We start from the raw sequence: 26,287 nt of genomic DNA, 5'->3' as shown, positions 1-26,287 counted from the left end.
TGAAGCTCTCCTGAGGCACCGGGAACGGAGAGGAGCTCCCGTGGAGAACCTGGAGCGAGGCTGAGCTCTCTGGAGGAGCCTGGAGCGAGACTGAGCACACTGGAGGAGCCTGGAGCAGAGACGAGCTCACAGGAGAAGCCAGGAGCAAAGACAAGCTCTCAGGAGGAGCCAGGAGTGGAGACGAGCTCTCTGGAGGGACCTGGAGCTGAACGGAGCTCTCTGGAGGGACCTGGAGCTGGACGGAGCTCTCTGGAGGGACCTGGGGCGGAGCCGAGCTCTCCGGGAGGTCCTGGGGCGGAGCCGAGCTCTCTGGAAGGGCCTGGAGTGGAGCCGCGCTCTTCTCAGGAATCTTGAGCGGGACTGAACCAACCCGGTGGTTCTGGAGCAGTATGGAGAGCTCCTGGAGGTCCTGGAGCGGAAAGGAGCCGTCTTGGACGGCCTGGAGAATGGCGGAGACCACTTGGAGGACCTGAGGCGGAGCAGAGCTTTCCTGGAGAGCCTGAAGCTGGGCGGAGATCTCCAGAAGACTCAGGTGCTGAACCGGGCTTTCGGAGGCGGGGGTGAGGAGATGAAGGTCGGCCGTGACTATCCCGAGTTCTCTGGTGAGCAGCTAAAGGAACCGGGTGCACGAGCCGAACTCACCTCCATTCGCGTCCCACAACTCTACGGCGAGTGAGAGCGATTCCCCCGTCAGAAGAGACATGACCCTGGCTCTCTCCGTCGGGAAACGGGACGGATTCGACTCCATATATACTCTCACGCTCCGTAAAAACTCGCCCCATTCATCTTTGTTGCCGGAGAAGCGATTCGGGAGACCCATGACATCATCGACGTCACCCGACCCCCGAGGTGCGATTCCCGCCGGGAACACGGCGTTAATCCGATCATGACCTTTCCTTTTTTTTTTTCTTCCGTCTTTCTCTTGTCCCTTTCTTTCTATTTCTCCCTTTTTTTTTTTTTTGTCTTTATTCCTTTTCGGAGGGTCGGTTATTCTGTCACGTGGCGAAGATGGAAGCGGAGGCAGAAATAGAAGCCGGCGTCTTTATTAAATGAAACAGGCAGAGCCAAAACAAAACACCCGCACAGCGGGATAAATCTGGCAAAAGGCAGTTCTTTATGTAATATCCGCGGTGAGGCGTGGAGGAAGCGCAACACGGAGGCAGCAACGGAGAGGCGTCAGAAATCCGAGGTGCGCTGGGGAAGGAAGCCGTCACCGTGGGGAAAGCGAGGAGTCTGGGATGAGAAGGTGCGTAGCGGGAAATGCTGACGCGAAGAGAACCACCAGGAACCTGTACAGACACACACGAGCATAACCACGTACATGTAATAACCGACAGCAAATGTGTGTGTGGCTTTTATAGGTGGTGTAGAATTAGTCCCAGGTGTTCGGGAGGAGCCTGATTGCACTGAGCCTCGTGCGGGCGGGGCACGCACGAGAGCCGGAGCGAGGTGCGTCGGGGAATCCCGGGGTATGACAGCCTCTGAAGGGGGCATGGCAGGGGGATTCCTGACAGTATGACATGTAGTCGAATTATTGGATATTAGCTCTGTGTACACGTACTGTGTATCAGGTCTGATAAGTCCAATGATTTATCTCAAAATGTGTATTATGACAGTTTCATACTTTACTGCTAAGAGTCTATTATATTGTACTGTTGTTCAACTGCATATTGTGGATTGTTTAACACCTTTCTAATTTAAAGAACCCATGCAACCTGCATTTCAGCAATCTTGATTAAATAGTTTCCTCCACAGGGTTATTCAGATAGAAAACAACCACCACATCATTTTCTAAGTCATGTACCAAACACTGCAGGTTATGAGGTTATGATGAAATGCTTCACTAAGTGCTTTTGGTTACAGCAAATTTGATTAATATCAATTTGTTAATATATTTACTTTGTCTTTAGCTAAAAGAAAGTCCCTGTTTGTTCACATAAAAGCACAGAAGTGGAGATCACGCGATGACTCACACTGTACCAGATGGTGAAGATCATGTCCACATGTCTGTGAGTAAGAACTAAAGAATGAAAATAAAGGGAGTAGTTCATTTGGCATTTGGTTTCTTATTATGGAGTTTTGTGAAGGTTGTAAACAGAACTTTCCAGTACATCACATGACTCATGCTTATTTTTTTCATACACTGTTTTTCATGTAGGTTTGTGATAAAGTGCCAAATAAAAGTGTATTGAATGGAATACACACTCTCTCAGTAGTGAAACTACATACTATCCCAGTACTTTCTTTCTGTGAAACTAACTGTTGGTAAGACTACATGAGGAGATTTCATGTGAAACAGAAAAGGCTTTATACTCTTGATTGAGCGAGGTGCTGGACCCCTGTGTGAGGAAGGTGGACACGCCACTGAGTAAAGGATTCTCATCTATGTATATATGTACCTTTTTTAACTCTAATGTTAAATCTCTTGTTCTTCTGTACGATTTGAAAGGCCTTCATATGCAGCAGCCTCTATAGCTACTGTAGTTAATGTTTAATATAGTTTGTCTCCTCAGAAACTGGTTTATCTTACCAGAGGACATGACTTTTCAATTGTATAAGTGTTAAACAAGCCAAATCGGGGTGGATTCTCTATTCCCCAGGCCTCGGCCATTGTCTCGACAGGTTGTCTACTCTATAATTCAACCTTCCCGGGATGCAAACGGCTCTCAGCGAGAGGAGTTTGTCCTGGGACCACGAGAGGACCTCTCGTGCCAGGTTTTACAAGGGATGAGACCGGAGACCCCCCTGGTGTTTGAAATAAAAGACCACAGCTGTATTGTCTGTGCGGACCAACACATGGTGACCACTCATGCCCGGGAGGTAGTGTTTTAACCCTAAAACACATCCATTATCTCCAGGCAATTTATGTGCCAAGAGAGACATGGCCCGCTCCACAGACCTTGGGCGGAGTGGCCACTCATGACCACCCAGTGAGGGAAGCATCCGTTGTTAGCATTACGTGACGACAAGGAGTCCCTAAGGCGGGGCCTCGGGACAGAAACATCGGTTCCTTCCACACATCTAGCACGCCGCGAGACCTTGATGGTAAGATATGGATTCCCTCTCCAGGTGAACCCTCTGCCCCGGAGCCACAACTGGAGGGGTCTCATATGGAGGAAGCTGAGTGAAATCAGACTGGATGCTGCCGCCAAGAGACTCAGCAGCCTCTGGAACTGTGAGTGGAAGTGCTTCACAGTGAGTGATGGCCTTCTCTTACCCTCCTGACTTCAGTGAGGATGACTTTGATCCGGGCGGGAGACAACCATGCCCGCAACCTAGCTGAGTCACACACCACCACACCCAGAAAGTGGTTCTCTGTAGTGGAGAAAGTACACTCTTCCCGGCATTCAGTCTTAGCCCCAGTTCCTCCATGGAGGTGAAAACGACATCTCAATGCCGAACTGCCTGGAGCTCTGATCGAGCCAATATCAACCAATCATTGAAATAATTCAAAATGTGGATGCTCTGAGCCGCAGTGGGGTTAGTGCTGTGTTCACACTCTTTGTGAAGGTACGGGGTGAGAGTGCTAGGCCAAACGTGAGGACCGATATTGGTAAGCTTCGCCCCCAAAGCAAACCTCAGGAACCTCCTGTGTGCGGTAAGGATGGCCACGTGGAAGTATGCGTCCTTCAGATCTAACGTGACGAACCACTCCTTGGACTTGATCTAAGACATTAACTCTTTGAGAGTGAGCATCCTGAACCTGAGCCTTATAAGTAAGCAGTTCAAGGAGAGGAGCACAGGGCAGATGTGGATCCCCTCCATGTTATCTGGTATGAGCGACCTTCCAGGTAGGAAGCAAACCATTCCCATGCTGTTCCGTGGATACCGAGGCTCTTGAGGGTTGACTGTGTCAAATGCTGCTGAAAGGTCCAGGAAGATAAGTACAGATGACAGCTTGACTGTCATCTTGGCAGTTTCTCAGAAACAGCCAAAAGGGCCGTCTCTGTGGAATGTGCCGCTTTGAACACAGACTGGTTCAGCTCATGGAGGTTGTTCTGTGAGAGATAGACAGACAGTTGGTTAAAAACAGTGCGTTCCAGAGATTTAGAAAGGAAGGATACTGGTCAGTAGTTGTTGATGTCTGATGGATCCAGAGTAGGTTTCTTTAAGATGGGAATGACACTTGCTTGCTTGAAGGTAGTTGGTACATAGCCAGATGTTAATGACCCATTGATTATTGTGGAGATAAAGGGCAGGAGATCTTTTATGATGGTCTAAAGCAGAGTTGAAGGGATTGGATCCAGAGGACAGGTGGTGGGATTGCATGATTGGATGACTTGCAGTATCTCATCTTCTGTTAAGGTTGAAAAGCTTGACAGAGACGTAGTGGATTGCTGGCTGTGTTGTGTAGTCCTTGTTGGGAAGGAAGTGAAGGTCTGGCAGATTTTTTTTATCTTTTCATCATAGAAGGAGGCAAAGTCATTAGCAGTCAGGGAGGATGAAGCAAGTGTGGCAAGAGGGTTGAGTAGTGAAGAGAAGATGTTGTGGAGCTTACGAGGATATTGTGCAGAAGCCTTGAGCTTTTCCTTGCAGTTTTAGCAGAAGTCACATCCGAAGAAAATGTGGTCAGGAGTGCACGGTATTGTGATTTTTTCCACTTCCTCTCTGCTGATCTGAGCTGATCTCCCTTATGTGTTGGAGGGCAGTTGTTAAAAGGATTAAAAATAAATTAATTTTAAAAACTCTGGAGAGCTACGATGTATCGGTGTGTATGTAGAGAAGATTGAATACAATTTAGTGAGCTATATATATACTGGTTAAAGCCAATAGTTGTCATCTAATATGAGTCAAAACAAAAATGTAAACTTTGTGTAACCCATCTACAGTACCATTAATAAAGGGGTCCCTATAAAGTCATGCTTTAGTCAGAGTTTGACAAGGCAGCTTCCCAAGTTATTCTCCAGCCAGAGGCTGACAAGTTGGGAGGGACCAACAGCGCACCCACCTCCCACAACCTGCTTATATCAGGGGGTGGCGGCAAGACCACCTACCATGACCTGCTCATACCATGGGGAAAATGGCACAGCCTCCTCCCACAACCTGCTCATGTCAGAGACTAGTGGCACAGCCCCTTTTCATGACCACCTGTTCCAGAAATCTAATTTAAAAAAGACAATTCCTACTTCCAAATCGAGGGTCTAGTATGAACATTTGTGGGCCGGGACGGGACTAAACAATTTGTAGCGCTAATCTTTGCACACTGCTGTGTTTATGTAGCCATGTGCTTTATTTTGGTCTGTGTGTGTTATGTGTTTGTGTTTTAAACACATATAAACAAAGAACCTAAAATCATGAGCAAAGCTCAGCATCTCATTATCGCTTAACTGCTCAGTTGTATAAAGAAGAGAATTGTAGTCACTCTGGGTAAGGAGGTCTGCCAAATGGGCAAAATGTATATGTATGAATAAATCAATATTAAAAACTTCTTCTTCTTCTTCTTTCGGCTGCTCCCATTAGGGGTCGCCACAGCGGATCATCCGTCTCCAATCAATATTAAAAACAATCATGTTAAAATTATTTTAATAGCTTACTTTGTATAGATTGCAGAGTAAAATATAACAGTGAAAATGAACTAAAAAAATATTATGAGGTTAAAATAAATGTTAAAACATGCCCTGTAAAATCACATATGGCTCCTGCCTGCTCCACCTACTGTGAACTGGGTACAGCATTACCATCCCTCAAACTTCATCTCTAGGATTTTCGGTTAGAGGGAAATGATAATAAACAAAAACCGTAAACTTGATTATTTTTTTAATTTGTTTAAAAATTTTATAATAAAAATATAAAAGCATTAAGCCTCTATTCGTATAAATACTGTAAATATGTTTTGCTTACACATATAAGTTTTCAGCTCTATTACTGCTAAGCAAAAAAAAAAAAAAAAAATCCTTTTACATGCCTTAATTGCACCTTTCTGTTCCCACAGGACTGTGCAGTAAGAGTGGATTTATGCTTTTACATGTGTGGCAGAAATAAACTGAATTAATTTTAGTTCATTTATTTTATCCCCCTATAATTATATATTCTGTTTTTTTCCTATTGTCCCAAGTTCATCAATATACACAGGGTTGTAGTAAAGGTGCCACTACTGTTTTCATTTTATTTATTAAATTTGTACCTTATAAATAGATGCTAGTTTTTGTTATACATTCAATTAACTATTAATATTTTTATTCCTCTTTTATACGAATTTGAAGTCTGCATTCTTTTGAATTCTGGTGTAATTTATTTCTGTAAAGCTGCTTTGTGTTAATGTTCCTTGTTAAAATGCCAAAATCTGATTATATAAAATGTTCTTTATAACAGCAGCTCTGATTGTAGTTCAGCTGCACATGATCATATATTAATCTAATGGTTTATATTAAACCTAAAGTTAATCATATACACTTCACCCCACCAAGTTCTTCATCTATTAATAGGGATGTTAAATAACAGATGAAAAGAACTAATAAACATATGTAAAGGCACAATCCTGAACACAGCACAATTCCTCTAGTACTGAAAACACTGACATTATGCTCACATTGGACACATGAGCTGCTTTTGTTCTACAGGACATTTAGTGTCTTTCCACATATTTCAGATCTGCAGCTTTGGTTTCTGCTGTGTGTAATGTTCAGTGTGTGTTCTACTGATAATAACTCACTTACCCCTGACTGAGAGAGAAACACGGCTGATCTCCTTAAATTCTCTGTTGACATGTGTCTCATTGGAGACTCTCACTTCATAGGAGCTCTTGTAGACATTTTTATCAGTAAGTTTTAGATTGCGCAACACCAAAGAACAGTCCCCCTTATGAAGCTCTTCCACAGGAACATCCACACGATCCTCATATCCATCACCTGGAATGAACCTCACACCCTTTCGCTCAAACACAAGCCCAGATTCAGTGTGCCACCTAATATGTGTTTGAGAGTCTGCCCTCGGCAGTTTACAATTCAGGACAGCTGTAGATCCTTCTTCACCAGATACACTGATCACTGATTCTACAGAGTGGAGACCTGAGATGCAAAATAAAGTAACATTTATCACATTTTGAACAAAGCTATTGTATTGAAAGCCTTATGTTTGTGTTATATTAGAAACATATATATATATATATATATATATATATATATATATATATATAGTAATAGATTATAGATTATAAATCTATTACATACCAAAACGTTACTTACTCACATGCACCGCACCCAATATGATGCAAATGTAAAAAAAGGTCATGATGTCTTGATAATCTGTAGAAGTGTGAGGAAATCTTCTAAAACAAAAAATACAAGATACAACAATCAAATATAATCTTTACAAGTATTCAGACTCTTTGCACAACACTTGAAAATGAGCTCAGGTGCCTCCCAAGGCTCTTGTTTATTGCTGAGATGTATTTACACCTTGATTACATTCCACCTTGAAGTTTAGTGATTGGACATGATATAGAAAGGAACACACATATATATGAAATTTAACTTCTGATTCTTCTTCTTTCAGCTGCTCCCATTAGCGGTCTCCACAGCGGATCATTCCTCTCCATTCCCCCCCCGTCCTCTACATCTGTCTCTTTAAAAAAAACAACAACCTGCATGTCTTCCTTCACCACAGCCATAAACCTCCTCCTTGGTCTTCCTCTTTTCCTCCTTCCTGGTGGCTCCATCCTCAGCATTCTCCTACCAATATAACTCATGTCCCTTCTCTGCACATGTCCAAACCATCTCAATCTCGCCTCCCTCACCTTGTCTCCAAAACGTCCTACATGCGCTGTCCCTCTAATAAACTCATTTCTAATCTTGTCCATCGTTGTCACTACCAATGAACATCTCAACATCTTCAGCTCTGCTACCTCCAGCTCCACCTCCTGTCTTTTACTCAATGCCACTGTCTCTAATCCATACAACATCTCAGGTCTCACCACAGTCCTATAAACTTTACCTTTCACTCTCACAGATACTCTTCTATCACAAATCACTCCTGTTATCACTCTTCTCCACCCACTCCACCCTGCCTGCACTTTTTTCTTCACTTCTCTAACACACTCTCCATTTCTCTGCACTGTTGACCCCAGGTACCTGAACTCCTCCACCTTCTCCACCTCTTCTCCCTGCAACCACACCACTCCACTGCCCTCCCTCTCATTCACACACATGTACTCTGTCTTACTCCTTCTGACTTTCATTCCCCTTCTCTCCAGCGCATATCTCCACCTCTCCAGGCTCTTCTCAACCTGCTCACTACTCTCACCCCAAATAACAATATCATCCGCAAACATCATAGTCCACGGAGACTCCTGTCTGACCTCATCCATCAACCTGTCCATCACCACTGCAAACAGAAAAGGGCTCAGAGCCGATCCTTGATGCAGTCCAACCTTCATCTTGAACCAGTCTGTCGTTCCTACTGTACACTTCACTGCTGTCACACTGTCCTCATACATGTCCTGCACCACCCTCACATACTTCTTTGACACACCAGACTTTCTCATACAATACCACAACTCCTCTCCCCACCCTGTCGTACGCTTTCTCTAAATCCACAAACAAATTAATTTATTATAACATAATATATTATAAATAACTTCGGATCAAAAAGAAAAATACTAAATATCATTGTAAATCCCCACATCATTTTACATCAAATATCTTTGGCGCAAAAAAATTACCAAGTCAGCTGCAGAATGCTAATAATTTTTGGTTTTTATTATAGCAATCCATCAAGTAGTCAAATGTTTTTACACATCAGACATGATTACATGTGATTACATGTAATTTAGAACAAATTCATATTTTAGATGTATATTCACAGCGCTATGATATTTGCAACTTTAAGCATTAGCAGCTTGATGGATTACTGCAGAGGCAGGGAATAAACTGTGTGCCAATTTCTGCAGGAATAATATTTGGACTTATTGTGTGTTATTTTAGAGGCAAATAAGCATGAGACAGACAAATTCATATACCAGGTGGTCTTTGAATTTGTTTCTTCAACTATAAAAAAAAGTGTTTATGTGCACAATGTGTGTGTGTGTGTTTGTGTGTGTGTGTGTGTGTGTGTGTGTGTGTGTGTGTGTGTGTGTGTGTGTGTGTGTGTGTGTGTGTGAGCATGTGTGTGTGTGTGAGCGTGTGTGTGTGTGTTCAGTTTACGTTTGCATGGTGGAACAGAACAGAAGCATTAAGCGACATAATGTCTGAATTAACATGGAGATAAACAATATAATTGTATACTGCCCCCAAGTGGTAATAGACATAATTTACTCCTTCAAGAAGTTTTTTCCCCACACCATCTATGCTTATTAATTAATAACTTGCCTACTTAGTAAATAAAATGGCAACTTGCTCATTTATCTGATTGTTTTGCTTATTCATTACATTAGTGTTCTGCTGTATTTAAAAGCATGTCTAACAATAGACATGCAGCTTAACAGAAATCTGGATGTAGATGTAGGTCACTAATGAGTAAGTCAGGGGTAACAACAGGGAGAAACAATTATCGAGAAAACTTGAGGTGGAAAGTTTGAGTAGCGAGACTTAAATGTGACCCCGTCCTTATCTATCTGTGTGATACTGGACAGTCCAAATATATGTTCTATTCCATCATACCAACCCTACACCTGAAACTAGATGCTATGAATATCTATCTGAGGTTCTAATTATAGTGTACATTTAAAACTATTACATTTAATAATATAATGTGAATAAAAAAATTATAATAATTTTTAAAGAAAAAAATAAAAGTTACTCCCTAATAAATACTGTAGTCCTGTAAGAAAATATTCAAGCCCCAAAACAACAAACTAGTGAGCATACGATGGTATACATACTGTAATAAATGCTCATTGAATCATTACACTGTCAGAATCATAAATACAATCTCTTTCTTTTTATTGTTATTATCAAACTGAATATCTTAAATTAACAGATAAAACACTGAATAAAATGAACAGATTTTATTAAATAATTTGGCTCATGTAGTCTGTGTTGCCAAATCTATGCTAATTGGATCTGCTGGTAACTTTAGCTCAGACTATCAGGATTCAACGTCCTGTCATGACATAAAATTACTTTTTCTGCATTTTCTACCAGATCTCACCATTTTCTCTCATGTTGTTTTTCCCCCTCTGTTCTTGTTAAATCTAATTATTGAGACCTTTGTGTCTGCATGTATTAATTTTCCCATGTGTCAGTTGTTGCTTGGTTTTTGAAATTGTGTGTTCTACATTTTGTTTTCACTCCCCCAATAATACAAAATAATACCTTAACCACTGAGCTAAACCGCATGAACAGTTACCAAACTCCATATATTTAAAGATAGAAAACAAAAATCATCCACATTGGCTGCATATAAGCTTTAATAAATAGTATATTAAATTAAGTATTATGTGGATGTAGAGGGTTTATGTTTTTTTTAAATAAATTAAATAAAAAATTAATACACTAAGTAATTGTCAAAGAACCACCAGACATGCCTCCCATCTAAGGCTCAAACTTTCACTCAGCCTCTTCCTGCTACTAATCATCTACACCTGTCCTCCATTACCCGTCCCCTTTATAAGGTCCCTATGCCCCTTCACTCAGAGTCCGATCTACTAGTTACGACCATAGAGCACCCAGACTTCCTACCTCTTTTAATCCCTGTGCTTTCCATGTTTAGACCAATAAAAGTCATGTTTAGACCAATAAAAGTCATTTAATTTTACTCTCGGTTTCTGATGCCTGGTCTATCTGTGACAGAAGTTCGGACCTTAAAAAACCTACCTCAATGGACGTCGGGGGGGCGCCAGAGTACCTTATGGGCAGGCTATCCTGATTTTTGCAAACTGGGTTCCAGTTTGGCTGTCCCTGCAGCCTACCAAATCCCCTGTCTCCAAGCCTAACTGGGGGGAATCGCTGAGCCGTTGTTCCTCACTGGGGGTGCCGCTCACTTCTTGAGTTACACTGGGGGTGTTGCTCTACCTGGGTCATTTTTTGGGGGGGGCGCTCCTCTCCCGAGCACTGACAAGGCAGTCATGCCTTCCTCCAAGGCGTCCATACTCCTGGCTACACTTCACTGGAAGCCCTCAGTTAAGTGTTCCATTTTGCTCCAGTCTCTTCTCAAGCTCTCGATGTGTTTGCATGTTTAGACCAATAAAAGACAATCAGCTGTAGCTTTAGGTGGGGACTGAAAATGTATTAATATTCTATTATTTGGGAAAAGTGAGTTTTAAAAAGGTTTTAAATCATGCAGCTATTGTGTATTATTGTACAGTAATGTGACTCACCTCAAAACCTGCTGTTTTACCGTTTTAAAGATTCTACAAATGATTCCAATTTAAAACATAGAAATTATTAACTATCAAGTGCTTTTATGGTGGATTTAATATGTATTGGTTATCAGGGTATAATGAAAAAATAATAATAGTCAGGACACACACTCTTTCTGGCAGCTGAGACACATTACTGTAAAAATGTTTTAAAAAGTTTCACTTGTGAAATTTCTCCTTTTATGGTAAAATTAGAAATTTCTAAAGTGACCCTAAATTCCTCTTTTCTTATTTGTGAGAGTAAAGAGTTTGTACAGAATTTGTTATCTGTAGTTGATGTTAATCAGTATTTTTCTTAATACTTGTCAGGATTCAGTAAAAACAGGATTCAGGCTTTGTGAAAACAAACAGCTTTGACTGTAAAGTCACTCCCCAGAACCTTCAATACTGATCAACTTTAAAAACATCTATAACATGGTTCATACTTTATACTGGATTATTTTTTATCTAAAATGATTGATCTGTATCTGCTTTACACTGTAACACTAAAACAACACACGTGATATCAGAAACAGTTTTTATTCTATATAAAAATTTATTATTTTATAAATGTATAAAAAATGTAATGTAAATATTTGGCTGAAATTATAAAACACCTTGTCAGTATTCTCAACACATGAAAACACCCCGAAACCGGGAAGTTCATTATTATAAAACTGAACCGCTTTTAGATCACTTTCAATAATCTGTTAGTTCTTTAAAATGTTATTTTTTCTGTTATTTATTTGTTTAAAATATAAAAACCCCAGTTTGCCCTTGGATAAGAGTGTAATAATAAACCTGTTCTCTTACCGACTCTGACGGTGGATAATCAGGATGAATGCTGACGTCACTGCCTAAAAACAAGTCTTTATACAGCCTGCGGGATTCGGGGTGTGGAGGCAGTGTTTCACTGCAGTGCACTGGACACACACAGTACACACACACACACACACACACACACACACACACACACACACACACACACACACACACACACACACACACACACACACACACACACTATTCGGGTTTGTACACTACATATACACACACTACACTTGTCAGAGGCCGGGGTGGCCTTCCCTCCCCTTCACAACGTACCACCTCGAAGAGTTACCCAGAGACACCAACAGACCAGACAAGGTAATTAATATCAAAAACTTGTATTTTATTTAGTTAAAATAAGTCCAATCTCAAACTAAAATCCACCGACTGATCCTCCTCTCTCTTTTACTGGGTGGCGTGGGAAGTTCGCACAACGATCCCTCTTCAGACGGACAGAAGCAAACAATGGAGCAGACACTGGTAAGGGTTCAGACAACAGTTCCTCTTCGGCCGGAAGTAAGTAATGGAACAAGCACCGATAAGGATTCGCACAGCAACTCCTCTTCGGCCAAAGATGAGTAATGGAGCAGACACAGGTGAGGATCCGCACAGCGGCTCCTCTTCAACCGGAGATACGGGTTGCGGCAGGCACTGGTAGGAAATTGACAACAAGGGAAAGGGTTACTCTTCTCACAGGACAGCATCAATCATTTGAGTGTCACCTCTTTTTGGGATAGGGGGGAAGGATCGGGCAGGGGGTCATCTGACGCAATACAATAGTCCGTCATAGATAGCAACCGGGAAACTCTCTCGTTCCCTCCACGGGACGCACCTGCTAGCTGGGGGCCACTCCCCTTCCGCAAGCCGACGACCGTTGAAATACAGCGGCGGACAGTAACTTCCTCACAGAACAGTGATGGCCGCCTCCCTTGGCAGAGAACAATTTCTCTACATTCACAGGACAACCGTGGTGAGTACAGGATTTGACGGTCAACAACTGGGTCTTCTTACCACAGGGCAGTGATGGCAGCATGCAATAGCAGAGGGCAATCTCTCTATGTTCACAGAACCACAGTGATGAGTACGGGTTTCAACGGTCAACAACTGGGTCTTCTTTCCACAGGGCAGTAGTAGCAACATTCAATGGCGAAGGACAGTTTCTCTAGGTTCACAGAACAACAGTGGTGAGTACAGGATTTGACAATCAATAACTAGATCTTCTTACCACAGAGCAGTGATGGCAGCATTCAATGGCAGAGGGCAGTTTCTCTATGTTCACAGAACCACAGTGGTGAGTACAGGTTTCGACGGTCAACAACTGGGTCTTCTTTCCACAGGGCAGTAGTAGCAACATTCAATGGCGAAGGACAGTTTCTCTAGGTTCACAGAACAACAGTGGTGAGTACAGGATTTGACAATCAATAACTAGATCTTCTTACCACAGAGCAGTGATGGCAGCATTCAATGGCAGAGGGCAGTTTCTCTATGTTCACAGAACCACAGTGGTGAGTACAGGTTTCAACGGTCAACAACTGGGTCTTCTTTCCACAGGGCAGTAGTAGCAACATTCAATGGCGAAGGACAGTTTCTCTAGGTTCACAGAACAACAGTGGTGAGTACCGGATTCGACAGTCAACAACTGGGTCTTCTTACCACAGAACAGCAATGCATAGATCTCTCATAAATCCTCTTCAACTCAGACAGAATAGAGCTGCATTCCTGTACAGCATATGCTCAACACACAGCAGTTAATTAATTTCAGTTTGACCTTCAGAGCCCACAAGTAGCCAACTGGAGAACAGGCAGACACAAAATTACAGTTTCCACACCAGTGCACAATTCAGTCACTTCAAATGATCACACGTGTTCACTTCACATTAGGCACTGCAACTCACATCAACTCACAGTGAATAGGGTCTCCTCTCGTGGTCCCGGCCGACTCTCTCCGCTCAACTGACAAACTGTACATCCAAGCTGTGTAGGTGGTTGACTATGGGAACACAACTGACATTGAAAGGCTTCACAACAGAACTCACTGAACGCCGGGGCGGCTTCACCACATCATAGCAGGTAGCGGGCACTACAGGCATTTACTTCCTAATAGGACTGGCAGACAACACTTATCTGTTCGATTAGAGATAACGCAGTTCAATCATACCACTGCTCTCCAGCTCTTCCTCCTCTGCATACAGTCTTTCCTGTCCGTTAACGATCTGCCCTCTCGTGTACTGCTCGACGGGATCAACAGATCAACAACCAAAGATTTCCTCCAGTCTGCATCAACCGAAAATATTTCGCTCCAAAGTTTCTTCCTCTCCTGCACATCAACCGGATCCTTTTATAATCCCCCTCACAAACCCATATCCCTCGTGGCCCAACCTCTGCTCATTGCCCAGCTGCCACTCATTCCCTCATTAGCAAGCTCCGTCAGCCTGTTTACACGGAAAAAACCCGGAACTGTTCTGGTGTTACATTAAACTCGCTCCCACCGGAAACAAGAATGAAGAGGAACAGTTCCGCTTATTCGTCACCCCGTGACATCCTCCCCCACCAATCCGTTCTAGTCCCTAGAACGAGGCCCAGGGACCCAGTCTCCATATCTCACAGGGGGCTGCCCTCTGTTGTCCCGTTGGGAACATCTTGGTGGCGAGGTGGGGTCTTCCCCTCTTGGTTCGACGTTCAGGCCCCTTGGAACCACTGCCCAACCTACTAAGGGTGGCCTAGGTGCCACCGGGACAGTCGGAGCTTCTACCATAGGCTTTGTATAGTTCGGACAGGGGCGGATTAAATTTCGATGTATCACCCGCTCCTGGCCTGACTTTCCCTCAGGGCGGATGGTATAAACCGGCTGGTCGGGACGTTGTTGACTTTGTACCACATAAGGCAGGGCCTCCCACCGATCACTCAGTTTGCCCTTTCCTTGGCGTCGATTGTCCCGTACCAAAACTCTCTCCCCGGGCAATAACGGAGCCTCTCGGGCCATCCGGTCATACAGCCGCTTGTTCTTAGCAGAGGCTATGTTGATTCGATCAGTGACCCGTTCGTACGCCGAGTGGAGTCGCTGATGATGTCTGCCTACCCAATCCGTCAGACTCAGATCTTCTCCAACCCCAGCCGTTCCAAGTAGGAGATCTGTGGGGAGACGCACATGTCTCCCAAACATCAGGTACGCTGGAGCATAACCAGTGGTGCTGTGCACACTATTGTTATAGGCCTGTACCAGCGCGGGAAGACTATCGACCCAATTACTCTGACGATCCGTATCCAACGTCACCAATAGGCCCAGCAACGTCTGGTTGAACCGCTCACACCCTCCGTTTCCCTGGGGGTGATATGGCGTGGTATGCGTCTTTTTACACCCATAGAGCTAGCACAACTCCCGTACAACCTTAGATTCGAAGTTTGGCCCTTGATCCGAGTGAAGAGTCTCTGGACACCCAAACGGCTGGAATAAGATCTTCCACAGGGCATTTGCAGTAGTGGTGGCAGTCTGGTCTAAGGTAGGAATGGCCCAAGCATATTTTGTGAACAGGTCAGTTACCACTAGAATGTTCTGGAAGCGATCCATCGGTCGACCCAACGTCAAGTATTCCATGGCCACAATGTGCAAAGGGGCCCTGGCTCGTATGGGGACCAATGGGGCTCGCACCCCTTTCCTCGTCTTGAAGAGCGTGCAGCGTGGGCATTTCTGGATGAACAAGTTCACAGACGCCTCCATCCCTGGCCAATAGAAATTTCTCCACAACAAAGACACTGTCCTCTCTTTCCCTTGATGTCCTAACTGGGTATGGTAAGCCCGTAAAAGGGCTTGAACCTGCCCTTCAGGTACCACCACCTGGCCTACAGTTTCACCCAGCACGGGGTCTCGGATGGATCGGCAAACCACCCCCTCTCTCAGATAGAGCCTCTCCCACTGCCCAAGGAGTTTCTTCACTACCCATGTCTGGGCTCGACGCTCCACCACCTCCGGCCATAACCCCTGCGTCAGCCAGGACCGTATCTTTATCAACTCAGCATCTCCCTCCTGCCTTTCCTTCCACCGCTGCGGATCCCAGCCCCAACTAACGGGGACTGTCTCTTGCTGGAGCCCAGGTGCTTCCACACATCCCACCATAAGCCCCTCTTCACACTCCTCCAGCGGCTCCAACGGACAACTTTCGGCTTCAGGGAGTCTAGACAACACATCAGCATTAATGTGCTCCCGGCCCGGTCGATACTGGAGTTGGTAGTCATAATTAGCCAGTTGCGCTACCCACCGTTGTTCCACTGCCCCCAACTTAGCTGTTCGTAAGTGGACCAAAGGGTTGTTATCAGTTATTACGAGTACCTTGGCTCCCCACAGGTAATCCTTAAATTTCTCGCTCATGGCCCACTTCATAGCCAACAACTCAAGTTTAAATGAACTGTAATTGGAATCATTTCGTTCGGCGGGGTGAAGACTTCGGCTTGCGTAGGCGATGACCCGCTTCACTCCCTGTTGCCGCTGGGCCAATACTGCTCCCAGGCCAAGGTTACTAGCATCGGTGTACAGAACAAAAGGCTGGGTAAAGTCTGCATATGCCAAGATCGGAGCCTGTAATAGCTCCTGCTTGAGCCTCTGAAAGGCCACGTCACATGTGGAATCCCAAGCAACAGGAGGGGACCCACGACCGCGGGGACGGCCTGAACCCGCCAGAAGCTGATTTAACGGTTTGGCGATCTTGGAGAAGTCTTTAATAAATCGCCGATAATACCCTACAAAGCACAGGAAGGATCTCACTTAGGCGCACTCCATCCTTGGACAGCTGATACTTTTTCGGGGTCCACAGAGAATCCAGAGGCACCCACGCAGTGGCCCAGAAATTTCACTTCCTTGCGAAACAGTTGGCATTTGTCCGGCTGTAGCTTCAGTCCGTACTTCTCCATCGCCTGGAACACCTGTTCTAAATGTTGGAGATAGGATTCAAAGTCCGGGGAGTAAACAATGACATCGTCTGAGTATACTAACGTAGTGTCCACCAGCTGGCCACCCAGACACCGCTGCATCAGTCGTTGGAAAGTGGCTGGGGCGTTGCAAAGGCCAAAGGGCATCCGGTCCCACTCAAAAAGCCCAAAGGGAGTTGTAAACGCGGTCTTTTCTCTATCTCCCTCCTCCACCTGCACCTGCCAATACCCGCTGGCCAGATCTAAGGTGGAATACCAGGCGGCTTGAGTCAGGCTGGTGAGAGAATCCTCGATCCGCGGCAGTAAAAAGGCATCCTTCTTGGTCACTTGGTTCAGTCTACGGTAATCTACACAGAACCTCCAAGCTCCGGTCTTCTTTCGTACCAAGACGATAGGGGCCGCCCAAGGGCTGCTGCTCTCACGAATGATCCCCTTCTCCAGCATCCCCCGCAACAGGGTACGAACCTCGGAGTAAAGAGTCGGTGGCACCAGGCGATATCTTTCTCTGCTTGGTGTAGCAGCACCAGTAGGAATCTGATGTTTCACAGCGTCAGTACGGCCATAGTCTTCATCGTGTGTAGAGAATAGGTGCTGCCACTTCGCCAAGAATGCCTGAAGCTGTTGCGTCTGCCTCTCTTCCAGCCCCTCTCCCCGCAGGGATTCCCCTAAAAGATGGGCCGGCATACCCTCCCTCGAGGAGTCCATGGGCTGATCCACTCGCGTCAGGGCCACCTCGACCACTGTAGAGCTCACTTGACAGAAGTTAACTCCTCCACCATCCCTCACTTGCTGGGGGCCCACCGAGGTCACTCGGGCCAATCGTTGATGGCGATACAAGTTAACCGGATAAGGATGTACATTCCGTATCCTCACGACGACTCGGCCCCGCCGAACAGCGGCCAAACCTCGAGCCACCTCCACCACTTGACAATCCAACTGGGGCTCCACGAGCACCCAATCTTCTGGTCCAAACGTCCGAGCGGGCAACCAAACCCAAATCACAGCCTCACTCCGGGCCGGGACAGAAAGAGCATATCGACAAGTAACCCGGCCTGTGCCTTCACGATCTTCTTGGGAACTGGCCGTATGAACCCGGCGACAATCTGCAACAATACGTTCCCACTCACGTTTCTCGGCTGGCGGGGCAGTTCGAATAGGCCTGGTTTGGAACAGTTCCTCCCAACACTCTGAAATGACATTAATGCCCAAAAGGGCTCGATGCGTCCCCAAACAAGGGTCCCGGACGACCACAACTCCTTTCTGTGGTACCGTAATCCCATGAATCTCCAAGTCCGTGACCAGGTATCCAACATAAGGAATGTCTAGACCGTTTGCTCCTCGCAAGGTGAGCCAAGGGGCCTCCGCCTCCTGTAAACATCGAGCATTGAACAGTTCTTTAGACAAACTCTCGGAGAATAGAGTAACTTGGGACCCGGTATCCACTAGACATCGGACCTTGACACCGTTCACCTGAATCTCCACAGTGGGGCAGCGTCCAACTAGGTGGTCTCTAGGGACAGTGGACAAAAAAGGGTCAATCAAAGGGGTCCCGACCACTTGACCCACAGTGGCCGGTAACTCTAAAAATACCCCTGCGAACCCCGGCGAGAACCGCACTGGCGACTATAGTGTCCCGGCTCTCCACAGCCATTACAAATCGGGCGACCCTGCGCGTCCCATTGGAATCTCGGGCCAGCAGACCGAATTGGACGCCTTCCTGGGTCTCGACTCCCGTCCGAGTAAGAACGCTCTCGAAGCAAGGGCAGCGGATCTTGGACAACTCGGTCATTTGTTCCCGCACCTCCTTCATGAGTTCTGCACGTAGGGCCTGCTTCCAATCGGACGGCCCAGGAAGAGTGGAATCGATCGTTCGACTGGCGGCCATACAAACGGAGGGGTCCGCCGTCTCCGCATGATCCATCTCCAAAGCCAGGGCCTCCCTTCGCAAATCCTCGAATGTCAACTCAGGATCTCGGCGGAGCTGTACACGCAAGCTCTGACGGACGGGGCCCTCCCGGAGACCCAGGAGAAATTGGTCTCGCAACAAGGTCTCTTCACCACCTAGGCCATGGTCACGCCTCTCTTTCAGCCTAGTAAACTGCTCCCGCAATTGTAGAGCAAAGGCCTGTAAGGTTTGCTTGGGTCCTTGTTTGCAGTTAAAGAACTGAGTCCGGAGGACCGCCACTGGAGTGGCATCACCATACTGCCCGGTCAAGAAGTTATACACAGCTTGGGCCGTAGCTCGAGTCGCTTCTGGTGCGGCCTGCACTTCTCTCCTGGCTTCTCCTTCAAGTGAATTCAAAACGAACTGTAACCTCTGTGGGGCACTCAATCCCTGGAGTCCCGCCAGATACTCAACCTGAGCCTTCCACTCCGATAAGCTCAATTCCGACCCAGGTCCTCCATTTTGTTGGGCCCAAGGGGCTCCCATAAAGATGGGCATAACTTGGGGCCGGGCCGCAGGCAATTCTTCGTCTGCCATAAGGGATCTCTGGTCGCTCAACTCGAGGTGGAGTCCTGCCGACTACGCCAAATCTGTCACAGGCCGGGGTGGCCTTCCCTCCCCTTCACAACGTACCACCTCGAGGAGTTACCCAGAGACACCAACAGACCAGACAAGGTAATTAATATCAAAAACTTGTATTTTATTTAGTTAAAAAAAATAAAATCTCAAACTAAAATCCACCGACTGATCCTCCTCTCTCTTTTACTGGGTGGCGTGGGAAGTTCGCACAACGATCCCTCTTCAGACGGACAGAAGCAAACGATGGAGCAGACACTGGTAAGGGTTCAGACAACAGTTCCTCTTCGGCCAGAAGTAAGTAATGGAACAAGCACCGATAAGGATTTGCACAGCAACTCCTCTTCGGGCAAAGATGAGTAATGGAGCAGACACAGGTGAGGATCCGCACAGCGGCTCCTCTTCAACCGGAGATACGGGTTACGGCAGGCACTGGTAGGAAATTGACAACAAGGGAAAGGGTTACTCTTCTCACAGGACAGCATCAATCATTTGAGTGTCACCTCTTTTTGGGATAGGGGGGAAGGATCGGGCAGGGGCTCATCTGACGCAATACAATAGTCCGTCGTAGATGGCAACCGGGAAACTCTCTCGTTCCCTCCACGGGACGCACCTGCTAGCTGGGGGCCACTCCCCTTCCGCAAGCCGACGACCGTTGAAATACAGCGGCGGACAGTAACTTCCTCACAGAACAGTGATGGCCGCCTCCCTTGGCAGAGAACAATTTCTCTACATTCACAGGACAACCGTGGTGAGTACAGGATTTGACGGTCAACAACTGGGTCTTCTTTCCACAGGGCAGTAGTAGCAACATTCAATGGCGAAGGACAGTTTCTCTAGGTTCACAGAACAACAGTGATGAGTACAGGATTTGACAATCAATAACTAGATCTTCTTAATTTCAGTTTGACCTTCAGAGCCCACAAGTAGCCAACTGGAGAACGGGCAGACACAAAATTACAGTTTCCACACCAGTGCACAATTCAGTCACTTCAAATGATCACACGTGTTCACTTCACATTAGGCACTGCAACTCACATCAACTCACAGTGAATAGGGTCTCCTCTCGTGGTCCCGGCCGACTCTCTCCGCTCAACTGACAAACTGTACATCCAAGCTGTGTAGGTGGTTGACTATGGGAACACAACTGACATTGAAAGGCTTCACAACAGAACTCACTGAACGCCGGGGCGGCTTCACCACATTATAGCAGGTAGCGGGCACTACAGGCATTTACTTCCTTATAGGACTGGCAGACAACACTTATCTGTTCGATGAGATAACGCAGTTCAATCATACCACTGCTCTCCAGCTCTTCCTTCTCTGCATACAGTCTTTCCTGTCCGTTAACGATCTGCCCTCTCGTGTACTGCTCGACAGGATCAACAACCAAAGATTTCCTCCAGTCTGCATCAACCCCAAAGATTTCCTCCAGTCTGCATCAACCCCAAAGATTTCCTCCAGTCTGCATCAACCCCAAAGATTTCCTCCAGTCTGCATCAACCCCAAAGATTTCGCTCCAAAGTTTCTTCTCCTGCTGCACATCAACCGGATCCTTTTATAATCCCCCTCACAAATCCATACCCCGTGTGGCCCAATCTCTGCTCATTGCCCAGCTGCCACTCATTCCCTCATTAGCAAGCTCCGTCAGCCTGTTTACACGGAAAAAACCCGGAACTGTTCTGGTGTTACATTAAACTCGCTCCCACCAAAAACAAGAATGGGGAGGAACAGTTCCACTTATTTGTCACCCCGTGACATATCTCTCCAGTCTTTTAACACGATACAATCCGCCACGCTCCCTTAGATCTCAAAACTCTGGGCTTCTAGCAGTTCCTAGAATAGCAAAGTCCACTAAAGGCGGTAGAGCATTTTCACATTTAGCTCCCAAACTCTGGAATAGTCTTCCTGACAGTGTTCGGGGTTCAGACACACTCACCTAGTTTAAGTGCAGATTAAAAACATATCTTTTTAGCAAAGCCTCACATCATAACCTTGTGCTCCAGAACATCTGATCACATGCACATTATCAACTTGTGCTGTTAATATCATGAACAGCAGCTACGCTAATTGCTCTCCACTGCTTCTCTTTCTCTTTCATTACCAAGGCTTCCTGAGGTTTGGCCAGCTCCAGTCACGTCCCGCCTCGTGAAGATTATGGACTTTAAAGAAGTAGATGCTGAACTCGCAAACATCCTGAACCATCTAGAGACGTACCAGTGCCAATTGGATCCCACTACATGTGTGGAGTTTTGACATTGGACCTCCTGGAGTGTTTAAAGGCTCTGGCATGGAGAAGCTGATGCTGGATCTATGATGATCACTAATGTTGAGCTCAGTAGCTCCTACTTTTATACCAAAGATTGTAGAAAGAACATTTACTTATATTCTTATACTCCAGTACTCATGTTAATTCTCACTCTCCAGTGTTCTGTATTGTTGAAAGATTTATGATCAAACTCTTGATGTCACCCAAATGAGGATGGGTTCCCCTTTTGAGTCTGGTTTCTCTCAAGGTTTCTTCCTCATAACATCTAAGGGAGTTTTTCCTTGCCACAGTCGCCATGGCTGCTCATCAGGGATAAACACACGCCATTCACCTTGACTGTTGATTTCTGTAAAGCTGCTTTGAGACAATGTCTGTTGTGAAAAGCGTTATATAAATAAACTTGACTTGACTTAACTTCCATGATAGGTGGCACACAGGACAACAACTTCAAGCCAGCTTAACATTGGTAGATCTAAGCAAGTCTCAGTATCAAGACTTGAGCTGCAGGTTAGACAAGTTGCAGTAGAAAAAGGCATCGTTATAATAGCAAAATTAGAAAAAGGGGCTTGCCTGGGCCATGAAGCACCATTAGTGGACAACTAAAGACTTCAAAGGAAATATACGTATATCTAAATTTGAACCCTTAAGTTACTCTTTATCACAGGGTTTTTGTAAGCTATAAAATATGTAAAATGAGGCAGAGAAAGCATGATGGTGTGGAGCTCTTTTGCGGGTACCAGGGTCAGCGACTTGCATAAGGTAAGTGGCACCCGGAAACAAACTACTACTACAGCATTTAGCTTAAGTTTATCCTACCTGTAGGCTCTTTCAGACATGCTTTCAAAGAAAATAACAAGACAGTAGGCTTTAAACCATGTAAAGGCCAGCAACCTACAAATGCACACATTTATGGGAAGGTTGGGAAGAAACCATGAACACCAGGTCCTCCAGACAAAAGAGGAGAGGGACCATCCGGTTTGTTATCAGTGGTCAGTTCAAAAAGCCACATCTCTGATTGTATGGGAGTGCATTAGTGCCTCTGGAATGGGCAGCTTGCACATTTGGAAAGGCTCCATCAATGCTGAATGTATGTATATGTGGTGCCCACAGAAAATGTACACACAAACAGAGTCTCTTATTTTGGTACGGGAAGGTCGCGTATACGGACTACATCTGCAGCTATCGCTCATTAATACAGAGGAGCTGGCAGAGAATACATGCGATTCTCCTCTCTTTTGTTTGTTTCCTGTATTCACAGTTAAATAACCTGAACATTTGGGAAAACTGCATCGATGTTATAACATCTGTTTAATCACGATGCATAGTTAGATCCGCTTTTCAACATAAACAGTCATTTACCTCAGTTTTACATATTATTTTGTAAAACTTAGGTAAGTGACTGTTTATGTTGAAAAGTTAAAAAGGTTAAGTTAAATGCTTCATTTAAGACTCACTCTGGACTCACGCTTGGCGCCTTTACTGGTCATCGTGATCAGCTCGTGCAGAGAGGTCGGTAATGGCTGCCCGTACAGTTGTTAATACTATACATTGTTAATTTATGGGAAACTGAATGTGATAGAAGTGCCACAAATGTTTAAAATGTTTTAAATGAGTTATATATGTAATTGTATATATGTACATAATCTGAGTAAACTACTACTAGATATAACTGTGTTCATGCAGGAAAGAACATAGATGAGGGATTGTTCAATGTTCGAGATAGACTACATGCAAAAGATATATGGTTTAAAGGATGAAAGAAAGAGACAATTGTTTGTGAATGTTGAATATTTGTCCCAAGATGGCGCCAGTGAGGTTGGCTGCCATCACGCGACAGCTCTGGCTATGCTTTGTCTTTTTTTGTTTATTTTATATATTTATTTTCATAGATACCATTCTATTTATACAAGATGGTCATCATTAGATATGACAGAGCCATTCCTATATCTATTGGTGTACAATCTATTCACTTTTCGCCATTTTTAAACCCGGACCCATGCTGGCCGAGCGAGATCCTGAGGAAGAACAAAGGACTGGCGACCGTAAGGGAAACGAGCCGGCGTCAGAAACAGGCTGAGCACACCACACTCCCTTACCTAGTCAAGTTCCAGAGGGACTGCAACCCTCTCTGCCTCACCTAGACATGGCTAAACCCAGTTGTACCAGGCCACGCAATCCAACCGGCCGAGTTCTTCTCGGTTCACCGCATGACAGAACACTAGATTCGGGGAAGTCAAGGGGAGGTGGAGTGTGTCTGATGGTGAACAACCACTGGTGTGACGGCAAGAGCATTGCTATTCTTTCACGCTCCTGCACACCAAATCTGGAACTACTGACCATCAGATGCCGGCCCTTCTATCTAGCCGGGTCATAGTCAGTGCCGTTTATATTCCACAAGCGGACATTTACAATGCAGTATGGGAATTACATGAGACACTAACGCTACACCAAACACAGCATCGGGACACTGTGCTTATTGTGGTGGGAGACTTTAACAGTGCTAACCTCAACCACATCACCTGCTCCACCAGGCGCGAAAGGACACTGGACCACTGCTACACACCATTTAAAAACAGCTACAAGGCACAATCACATCCATCGTTTGGGAAATCGGACAATGCCACCATCTTCCTCATGCCTGTATACAAACAAAGGCTGAAACAGGAAGCTCCGGTTCAGAGGGAGGCCGTGCACTGGACTGACCAATCGGTGGCCGCTCTGCAGGCCGAGTTAGATGACGCAGACTGGGACATGTTAAGGCGCAGCTCTGATGACGTCAACATGTTTGTGGAAGCAATTGTGGGACTCATTGTGAAACTGGCGGATGATACGGTACAAAAAAACACCCTCAGAACGTTTCCCAACAAGAAGCCGTGGGTGGATAAAACCATCCGCAATGCTCTGAGATCCCGTTGCGCTGCCTAGAACACGGGGCTCGACACTGGGGACATAAACAAGTACAAGGCTGCATCTTAGTTTGCGCAGAGTGGTGAAGGAAGCAAAGCTGCGCTAGGGGAGGAAACTAGAGTTACAGTTTGAACATGGTGACTCTCGGAGCCTGTGGCAGTTACTAAGAAACATCACAGACTATAAAACACCATCTTCCAGAATGGGGAATGCGGACGCTTCCCTAGCTAAACATCTTTTACGGACCAGATAGCAGGTCGGGTTTTGAAAGCCTGCGCTGACCAACTAGCACCGGTGTTCACTGAGATATTCAACCTCTCACTGGAACAGTCTGTTGTCCCCTCATGCTTCAAACAGTCCACCATTGTTCCTGTCCTAAAGAAGCCCCAGCCTCAACATCATCAACCTCAACATCTTCAGCTCTGCTACCTCCAGCTCCAACTCCATGCTTAACTCAATGCTACTGTTTCTAAACCATACAACATCACAGGTCTCACCATAGTCCTATCACCTTTCCCATTTACTTTAGCAAATAACCTTCTATCACAAATCACTCCTGCCACTATTCTCCACCCACTACACCCTGCCTGCACACTTTTCTTTACTTCTCTAACACACTCTCTATTACTTTGCACTGTTGACCCCAGGTACCTGAATTCCTCCACCTTCTCCACCTCATCTCCCTGCAACTGCACCCCTCCACTGCCCTCACTCTCATTCACACACATGTACTCTGTCTTACTCCTACTGACTTTCATTGCCTTTCATTTTTACCTCCAAAGCCATCTTACAGACCCCCATCTCCTACATAGAACATAGTCCACCTGTGTGCACCTTCCTCCACTCTTATACATCACCCTATGATCATCCTTTTTCTTAAAAATAAGTGTTCACCACTGCCATTTCCATCCTTTTAGCAAAGTCTACCTCGGTCTGCCCTTCCACATTACTCTCCTTAATACCATACCTACCCAATACCTCTACTAATCAACACTAAACCATTTCTCTTTTTATCCACACCATGATGGAACAGTTTAAACACATCCAATGTTCTGGCCTTACTCCCTTTCCACTTGGTCTCCTGATCACACAACACATCTACCTTTTCTCCTCTCCATCAAATCAGCTCCCTCTCTCCCTTTACCAGTCATAGTACCAACATTTAAAATTCCAACCCAAACCTCCACTCTTCTACACTTCTCCTTTCCCTCCTTTCTCCTTTTTACAGATTTTACTTTTGAGACTCTGTCTCTCTAAGATACTCTATTTATACCCAATCATGTTACTAAACTGTTGCCAATTTACCTAATTAATTGCAAAATTCCTCCAGCTGCTTCTTTTCAGTAACCATTGCTTTCCCAACCTTTTGTTTCCCTGTTCCATGCTGCAGCCATCGAGATCAACATTATCTTATTTTTTCCTTAATGTGGTACATTTCATCAGTTTCATTATTTGTTTTCTATGTTCCATTGAATATAGTAACCCAGCCATTAGGGTTGCACAAGCCAGTGCACTCTTTGTGCCGGTCCCAAGCCCAGATAAATGGGGAGGGTTGCATTAGGAA

General features: G+C 45.4%; 2 protein-coding genes and 1 long non-coding RNA gene across 7 annotated transcripts in view; all 3 read right to left on the bottom strand.

Annotated features, from left to right (window-relative positions):
* LOC310728957 (uncharacterized protein) overlaps positions 1 to 12,208 on the bottom strand; it is a 78,370-nt gene extending 66,162 nt beyond the window's left edge. The window contains exons 1-3 of one of the 3 annotated variants that reach the window (XM_083546875.1): positions 12,089 to 12,208; positions 7,185 to 7,267; positions 6,657 to 7,007 (exon numbers count right to left, since the gene is read on the bottom strand). In XM_083546875.1, coding sequence (XP_083403001.1) covers positions 6,657 to 7,007; positions 7,185 to 7,230 — 397 coding nt within the window. In that variant the 5' untranslated portion in view covers positions 7,231 to 7,267; positions 12,089 to 12,208. Of the gene's footprint in view, positions 1 to 6,656; positions 7,008 to 7,184; positions 7,287 to 10,751; positions 10,867 to 12,088 lie in introns of those variants that run through there. The other 2 variants (XM_083546876.1, XM_083546877.1) reach the window with 2 other exon arrangements.
* The window catches only part of LOC310728944 (uncharacterized protein), a 53,404-nt gene that overhangs the window by 20,037 nt on the left and 7,080 nt on the right, over positions 1 to 26,287 (bottom strand). The window lies entirely within an intron of this gene.
* Positions 12,645 to 14,282, bottom strand: LOC310729276. 2 transcript variants are annotated; one of them, XR_014534529.1, is made up of 3 exons: positions 14,262 to 14,282; positions 13,115 to 14,107; positions 12,645 to 12,754 (listed from the first exon to the last, which is right to left on the bottom strand). It is a non-coding gene; the product is annotated as an uncharacterized lncRNA (long non-coding RNA). The 2 variants fall into 2 exon arrangements; XR_014534530.1 differs by lacking the exon at positions 12,645 to 12,754 and adding an exon at positions 12,994 to 13,031.

The sequence above is a fragment of the Silurus aristotelis genome (genome assembly GCF_946808225.1).
Source record: "Silurus aristotelis genome assembly, chromosome: 7".
In the NCBI taxonomy this organism is placed as follows: Eukaryota; Metazoa; Chordata; class Actinopteri; order Siluriformes; family Siluridae; genus Silurus; species Silurus aristotelis.
The sequence above is the reverse complement of the archived record's forward strand: the minus strand, read 5'-3'. Positions and strand labels throughout refer to the sequence as shown.